The 8,969-nt window shown below is 28.3% G+C and overlaps 1 protein-coding gene across 4 annotated transcripts in view; it reads left to right on the top strand.

Moving 5' to 3' along the window:
- The window catches only part of LOC107448564 (divergent protein kinase domain 2A), a 60,530-nt gene that overhangs the window by 45,285 nt on the left and 6,276 nt on the right, over window positions 1–8,969 (top strand). For all 4 annotated transcript variants that reach the window (XM_043048707.2, XM_071187677.1, XM_016063812.3 and 1 more), the window contains one exon: window positions 6,145–6,375. In XM_043048707.2, the coding sequence (XP_042904641.1) occupies window positions 6,145–6,375 (231 nt within the window). The remainder of the gene's footprint in view (window positions 1–6,144; window positions 6,376–8,969) is intronic.

Genomic DNA, 8,969 nt, shown 5'->3' with positions numbered 1-8,969 from the left:
TATTGAGTGCGAAATTTATCGCGAAAAGAAAAAAAATCAAACGTAGTGGAATCAGAAAAACAAAACTGTAATCTGCTTCATAAAATAATCCTATGTTTAAATTAATAAACAATTCTCCTTTTATTTTATTTTTTTTGTTGATAAAAACAAGATTTTTAATTACAGCAGATGTGATTCCACACCAAGAAAAACTTGCAATTGATACCGCACTTCCAAAGAATGAGAATTTATTCAAAAGAAAAAGATTTTATTTTTATTAGTCGATGTCAAATAAATATATTTTTCTCTTTTCTTTTTCTGTTCACTGATATGCATGCAATGCATTTTCCCCTCCCCCCTCGTAAATCAAGCAGAAAACACAATCAGCATGCCACACCCTTGAGTTTGATTGACGGCCTAAAGGAAAAAATAAAGCATTCCTCCCTTCCCTGCCTTCAAGGTCACGGAGGAAATGACGTTTCTCTGTGTAAACGGTGAAAGAAATTTCCCCTTCCTTACATTTTCTTCTACTCAACTTCAAGGATGAGTCCAATTTCCGCTTTTTTCGTTTTAGCTTAAAATCGTTCTAGTTTAAAATGGCGGGAAAATCGAGCAAAATTTTTCCCGGTTTTCTGGTTTCCCGGTTATCTGGATACCGGATAAATGGTTCTCTACTGTAGAATGTGCAAACACTTGCAGCTACAAAATCAACAAATAGATTATTAAAAGAAGTTTATTCATGGATTTTATCATAGTTAGTAAGCAAAGAAATGAATTGTATATTTGCATATACAGTTGAAAATACCATAACCAGAATTGTCAGGACTTAGGACTTATTTATTCTTTTTTTTTCTAGTCAGGAAGATATATTTTTCTCAATAATAGGTTTTTAAGGTAAACCAAAACAAAACATGTATTATTTAATAAAAAAAAAGATAATTTTGTGAGAATTAGAGGTCAATTTTCATAAAATACATTTTATTAACAAAAGAATGTTTAGTGTGATAAAGTAAAAGTTTTGGATAAAATATTTAAGGGAAATAAAAAATTAAAAGGTCAGCAGATAAGTTTAACTTTCACTTTCTTGACTAAATACATGTTTTTATCCTTTTTTCTTCCTTTTTTCATTTCTTTTTTTTGTGATTTGATTTATTTTAGTGAAAAATTAGTTTATTTAAAATTGAAATAAAAATCATATTAAAAAGAGGAAGTTTCAGATAAGAAAAATAAATCTTATCTCGTAAAAAAGTATTAAATAAGGAACAGATTTGAGTTGATTTTTTATGAATCAAGTTTATAGTTTAATCCAAAACAAATCCTGTTCGATGGTGTTACACTATTAGAGCATTTTTAAAAAGTGCTTAAAGGTGCTTATTTTTTAATTTTGTTTTTAAAAGCCTTTAAAGGTGCTTTTTTCATTGAGTGTTTTTAAAGAGTGCTTAGTTTTCTCTTTTTCAAAATGTGATATTTTTTCTTTACTGTGTCAATTTTTGCTAAGAGTTATGAAAAACTGGGGTTTTCCCATTGTTCCATTCATTGTTTTCATAATTTATTCCAGCACGTGATCCATTTTGATGCACCGTCGGCTTGTAGCTTATGAAAGAGCCAATAATTTTAAATGTTTGGTTTCATCATGAGCTGGATGAAGTACTTAAAGGTTCGCATGTGCGTATACTGAGTTGGATTCGGTAGAAGGATTCTTACGCTCGCATGTGCAATTCTGCTGCATTTTGCATGAGATTCTCAATTTCAGGCTTCATTTTCTGCCCTTTGAAATGGAACAGATAAAGTATCTCGAATTTTTGCTGATCATGGTGACCAACTAAACATTGACAAAATTTTTCCTAATAGCAAAAGAAAATTCTATCCACTTTGTTAATTTCATCTTTGGTGAAGTGTCATCATCTTCGTCACAGGCGAGCCAATGGCCTTCTCTGGTTTTTCTAATCATAGACCAGTACCATAATTCTTGGACTTGACACTTAGAAATCATTCACTATAAGTATTTTCATGTGTGTTCAGAATAGTCCACTATCACAAAGCTTCATCACCTCAAAATTTCCATCTTCTTGTTATTAATTTAATTTAATAAAGATAATAATTAAATGAGATGTTTAATCGTAGGATTTTTACCTGAGGGAATGTACATTAATTAAATAATTTTTTAAAATTTTTTTTTTACTTATTACAGTACAGAACCCGTTATCCGGAAATCAGAAAACCGGAAAACCAAAAAACCGGAACGAAATTCGATAAATTTTCCCGCCATTTCTTAAAAAAAAATTTTGTTTTCCTCATAAGATTTTAGGATTTTTCTTTCTTTTTTGAAAGATACCATCATTTTGGAAATAATCATTAGTGTATTACTCCATCGTTTTTTCTTCTTTTTAAGATTATTTCCAAAAAAAAAAATTTTTTTTAGTTGGGTTTAACAATAAAAAATACGCCTTTTTGTAGCGATTCAGAAAACCGGAAAAATCAGTTATCCGGAATAGTGATGGTCCCGATCGTTCCGGATAATCGGTTCCCTACTGTACTTACTTTTTATTCTTTTTATTATTGTATTATTACCATACCCTCCAACTTATGAGGATTTTGAAAATAATTCTTTCTAGTGGTAGCGAACCAAAGTAGAAATTTTTAAAGCAAATGGATCTCTCATAAAACTTTTATCAGAACTTAAGAATCTAGCCATATGGCCTGCACTTTTATAAGTAATAGTGGACAAGTTACGCTAAAATATTTTTTTTTTAAATATTAAGACATTAATTTTGCTACCGTCTGAAAAGAAGATTTCTGAAACTACGGAAATTCCGTAGCAGTTGGAGGGTATGTATTACTTTTAAGATTTTCTAAACTCTTAATTTTTTATTAAAAAACTAATAATATTTTGAGTCAAGATTTTAAAAAAAGTATGAAATAAGATTCTCGATTTGAAATGGAGCAAAAAAATCTTATGTTATTCAGTTTGTCATTCCAAAGAACTTTAATTCATCTTTTAATGATTTCATTTGAAAGTAATAAAAATAAAAAATTCAATAATCTTAGATTTGTTAATATGAATGTAGGGACCATATAAAAAATTAATTTCTCTCAAAATGTTTAGCTTCAATACTCGTTATTTATATTTCAAAATTATTGAAAGTTTTTTTAAAATTATTTCATTAACAAAGTACTCAACTTAGTAACAAGTTTTAATAAACATTTAATGAGGGCTATTCACTAATTTACATTAGTTATATAAATTTATTAAAATTTCATTAGTTTGCTTAACTCTTTGCATATTAAATTCAGTATGCTGGTATGATCAACAATATTAATATTGTTATTGTTTTGTTGCATATGCTTTTATAAATGACTTTTATTTAAATCACTCAATAACTTTTTATTATTAATTTAAAAAATAGAATGAGTCATTCAATATTGAATATATTTAAAATGGAGTAGAAATCGTTTTTATAAGGGCTAATATAATCAAGAATAGAGTTTTTTGTGAAAATAATTATTTTGTCATGATCATGTAAAGTTTTTAGTAATTATTTTGCACTTTGTTAAGTTTATATACACACATATGTATATATATTTAAGCCAATCCAAGGTAGCAAACAAATCAAACGCACTTTAGTGCTGCAGTAAGAATGCAGCATAAAAAATCCCTCTATTTACGATTCTTACTCTTTGTGCTTCTGTTTTCTTTTAAATCATTCTTGAAAGATACCGGCATGTGTAAGTTCGTATGAATTTGCTATTCGCTTTATAGATTTTGTTTTGTGTTTTGTTCTGTATTTTCTGTTTTTTGCTTGATATGCTTATTTCATTTATATCTTTTATTTAATGTGTTCTATTTTCATTTAAATTTTTTTGAGTGCTTTTCATGCTATTGTATTGATATATTTTGCTTTGGCTTTATTGTTACAATGTTAGAAAGCACTCTTTTTTTTGGATTTAATAGTGTAAGCTGATGAAGAGATTATATTTTTCCATTATTTTATTTTCCAACTTTATAATTTTTTTAGTAAATGTTTACTTTTTTTAAAAATATTTTATTATTTTTCATTAATCTTTATTATTTTCCATGTTTTTTCTATATTTTTAGCTAATATTGTATTAATATAGCCAAAGCAATATTGATTGCTAAGCAATTTTGCTTTGGCTATACTAATACAATATTAAAAAGCACTTTTTTTGGATATATTATATTTTTGCCTTTTTTTTTTTTTAATTTTTGAATATTTCAAACTATTTTTTTCTTTTCTTTTAAAAAAATCGTTAAATTTTCTCATACTTTCAGTATTTTTTAAAACTTATTTTATGAGTTATATTTACTTTCGGCTTATGCGCAGTAAATAGCACTTATTTTTCTTAAACAATAGGAAGAAGAAATTTTTATTAGTGCACATATCCTAATTATGATTTTTTTTTATAAAAAAGTGCTTAAGTGCTTTAAAATAGTTTTTGAGTGCTCAAAAGGTGCTTATTTTTTGTTAAAAATTTGGCTACTCACCCTTAATATTCAACTTTATTAATATTTGTAGTTAATTCCTCTCACTGAAGCTTGTTTTTCTTTAACTGCTTACCTTTTTAACAACCCTTTAGGGTGTGCTCATTAAAGCAGTATAAATGTTTAGCTATTCTAAATGCAGCAAGAGGAAATATTTTTTTTCTTAAACATTTAGTTTTGTAAAGGTCAGGAACAGTATAAAAAATATATTTTTATGCGACAGTACCAGAAAACGGACATCTGGATGTGGGACTTAGTGTTCTATAAATACAGTTAAATTTCCAAACAAGGGTCACATACAAGATTGTTAGTGTTAAGAAGTGGCTGCTATTCAGAGTTATCAACAAATTGATTGTTCAAAAAATAAAGAAAAAAAACACAAACAGTAGATTGATTTATTTTACTAAAATAATGATACAAACAGTATTGTAGTGTAGCTAATTTTTACACACATTTCTGTTCTGTTTTGCTTTCAATTATTTTGTATTTAACTAGAAAGGAACATGAACTAAAAATTAAACTAGTTAATGTATTTGTGTTCCTTACTTTAAGAGTAGTAAATGACTGCTAAACATTCCATAAAATTAGTAACTGATTTTAATTTCCTACTCACTCATGATGAAGATCATTGCCAATTGATTTTTAAATCAGTGGAATATCACTTAAAACCGTTAAAAAAACTTTATGTAACTCCAGAAGGAAAATTATTTTGTAAATAATCATAATCATCATGATTACTATTGATTAGTATTAATAAAGCATAATAGCTTATAATTTGCTTGAAATCTTGTAAAATTCGAAAAAAGTTAAAAAAAAAAAATATCATGTTATTTATTTTTAAACATATAAGAATGTGTGTTACATAAACATTTTGAAGATGTCCATTATCTTAAACACACTTTTCAAACAACGTCCATTTTCTTGAACATGCATGCTGACTTAGGTCCAAAATAAAAAAAACTCACTGACCATAGATTATAGAAAATAAAATGTCTTTTAATCAATCAAAATTAAAATACAGGTTTGTGCCTGTTCTAGAAACCATTTATTTTATCTTTAACATAAAATTATTAATTTAAAGTATTATAAATTAGTATTATAAATTTTTACATCCATGTTTCTAAGTGTGAATTAAAGAAAATTAATAAAAAAAGTTTTATCAAATCAACAAACGAACATTTAAAATTACTGGATCATCTTTTTTTATCTAACTTATAATTATGTATAAACACATTCTTATAATTATTCATTTAAATTAATATAAAATAGTTTCTAGTTTCATAATTATTAGAAATCACTTAAGTTATTCAAATCAAGAAAACAATTTTTTTCTCTTTTCAATTTTACTGTAAAGATAGAAATATATTTTAAAAAAAGAAATTTTTTTTTAGAACTTATATGTCAATATTTTTGCTTTTATGTGCCTAAATTGCTGGTATTGTGCATATTTAGGTAAAATTTATGGTGACTTTTGTTTCTGACGCTTAGGAATTGCAATTTGAAACTTTTCTTCATGTAGCACCTTTCTATATCTCAGAACTTTTCTTAGGATACGATTATTCATATGTTTTCCTGGTAATCAATTGTCTGCTAAAAATAGATTACTACTTAAAAAATAAACTTATTATTATGATGCATAGCATTGAAAATTTACTTTCTTTTAGGCTCATCTGTTTCAGATACAGCATTGTGTAATGAAGTGTGCTTTCAAAAAATTACTATTGAAATGTTTTATGAGCCTAGCAATTCATCATCATGCAGTCACATATCAAAATATGGCCAGTTAATGTATGCTTTAGTTTGCAAAGATGTTTTATCAAATATTGAAGATCATAAAAGTGAGGGTTTCTTTAATTTTGATGGTCATCGTGTTCATAAAAGGAAAAAACACCCAGGTTTGTTATTTATTTTACTAAACTTCATATTATAGATTTTTAGGAAAAATGAATCATTTAGTAATTACTTGATTGCTAGTATCCAAAACAAATTGAGTTTGTAAATAATAACTTTCATAGGATAAGTATAGATATTCTTTATGTTCTGTTGATGATAGAGAATATTATTTATTTTTGTTGTTGTTTTTCTTTGTTTGTTGACTTTGAAGTTTTTTACCAATTCATACTATAGCAAATTTAAATGAAGTTACAGAAAGTAGATATTTTACTTTCTGTTATATGAGTGAGATTTTTAAGCCCTAAATATATTTAAAAAAATCAGAGGGTTTGACCTAAACCCTGAATGTAAAATAGGTAATTTGTGCAGTGGTGCTATAGAGGGTAGAGTACTGGGTGGAGGCCCAGCTCAATAGGAAATTTCCTTCTAAATGGGATTTACCATCAGCTTACTGAATAGTTTGAAAAATCTCTAGGGGTTATTTTTTTAACATTCTGTAGCATTTTAGTAAGCATCTGTGGCAAAGTTTAAATCATAAGGAAATATATAAATGTATATATTTTTTAGTTATCATTAATTATGGGATGGGCGATTTCGTTTTTGTCCAAGCTTAAGATGTAAACGAAGGGTTATCATGCCGAAGCTTGTTTAGAGATATGTAAGTTTTTTTTATGTTCCTATTACTACCAACATAATAAATTTAATGTTATATTTTTTAAATTTGTATGGAAAAACATTACATACTAACAAGTTTATTTTGAAAAGATTGTGTTGTTTTCGATCAAGCTTTTATAACTACTTTAATTTGTTTTATACTATGATTTCATGATTATCAACACTAATTGCTACTGAAGTTGTTGCTCAAATGTTAGTTGTTTCCAATAATTAACATAATCGATCAAATTAGACTCAAACAAGCATGCAACCACTGACATTAAAAAAGTGTTGCTAATTTTATTTTATTTGAGTGCTTATAAATGAGAACTTAACAAGCCCATTGCTGATACTCCTGTATTTTCCTGATATTTGTGTTAAAGAAACCTGTGATTTAGATAGCTTGGGGATGGGGGTCAAAATCATCTACTTTGAAAATTTTCTTGGAATCTTAATCTACGCATGCTTATAACATTTGCAGAGATCCAATTGAAGAGGGGAATCACTGATGCTCTTTCCAACTTTCAGGCAAATTCAACCAAGTTTTGCTATAAATGTTTTCTCAAGCTTCCTTATCCTTCTAGGATAAGGAACAGAAACTCACTCTCAGCCCCCCTTCACCAAAACTTGCTACGGTTGAAGTTTTTACTCTAGCTGGTAGATAGAGTAAATCACTGCTAGACTTGCTAAGGAACAGCTGGCTTATGCAAACATTCATTCCCGACAACTGACAAACATAACATTCCCGACAACTGACCAATATAAGTTAAATCAAGTGCATAGGGCGTGGTAGAGAAGTATCCATTGTTTGCATAAAAGGCCATATACAGTAGAGCGCCGATTATCCGAACTGCTCGGGACCGAACGTGGTTCGGATGATGAAAAATTCGGATAATTGGAAAGTTGTTCAAAATCTAGTTTAAATGATTATTATTTATGCGCCAACTTCCCTTCACACTTTTTCCAGGCTTAGGACAGGCAGTACTATCTAAAATAGCTCTGGCATGTTTAAAAGTTTTTTTTCTTCTTTTTTTTAATTTTTAAATTTTTTTAAAAACTTTTTTTCGTTTTCAATTTTTTTGGGTCTTATTTCAGCTTTTTATAAATTTTTTGTCAATTACTGATTTTACTACATTTATCTTTATTTTCCATTGCCAAAGAAATCCAGCAAAGACTTGTTTCAAGGAAGATACTCTTTTTTGAGCAGCCATATCCCTTATTCTTTTTAAATAAATCAACTGAACTGGATCAACATCATTTTGACGTTCTAGCCAATTCATTGCAATATCTAATGCATTGCATGCTTCTATATGAGAAGGTCCACAATCTTGAACTTGGTCACCTACTTCTTCCTCTTCGTCGGTGGAGTTCCGATTTTCATTCAAAATTTCAGTAACAATTTCATCATTTAAAATTTGAAATCCTGGGTCATTTTCAGTGTCTTGACACCAGTCTTCGATTTCTTCTGCTGTATACCCTGACATCTTTTCATCCGGAAATTCTACTGGCTCAGGTTTGTTTTTCTGTTAAGAATCTTATTCCAAGATTTTCTAAGCGTCAATGTTTTTACTAAATTCCAGGCATCAGCTATCATCATGCAGCAATCTTTTAAATCAATAGCTTTGATTGAGTTTCGAAAATCCCCCTCATTTTGTTCATCCGAGAGTAAAATCTTCCTTAAAAGTTGCTTTCTATAAAGACGTTTTAAGGTTTCAATGACACTTTGATCCATCGGCTGAATCAAAGGTGTCACATTGGGTGGCAGGAAAACAACACGAAACATTCCATTCTCCCGATCTAAGAGATCTGGATTTGGATGCGACGGAGCATTGTCCAAACTGAGTAACACTTTTCCTGTTTTTCCCAAATTCTTTTGATATTTCTTCACATTTGGAATGAAAGTCTTATCATACCACTCAATAAAAATGCTGGTGTTCATCCA

The sequence above is a fragment of the Parasteatoda tepidariorum genome, chromosome X1 (genome assembly GCF_043381705.1).
Source record: "Parasteatoda tepidariorum isolate YZ-2023 chromosome X1, CAS_Ptep_4.0, whole genome shotgun sequence".
NCBI lineage: Eukaryota > Metazoa > Arthropoda > Arachnida > Araneae > Theridiidae > Parasteatoda > Parasteatoda tepidariorum.
Note: the sequence above shows the minus strand (reverse complement) of the source record. Positions and strands in the feature narration are given on the sequence as shown.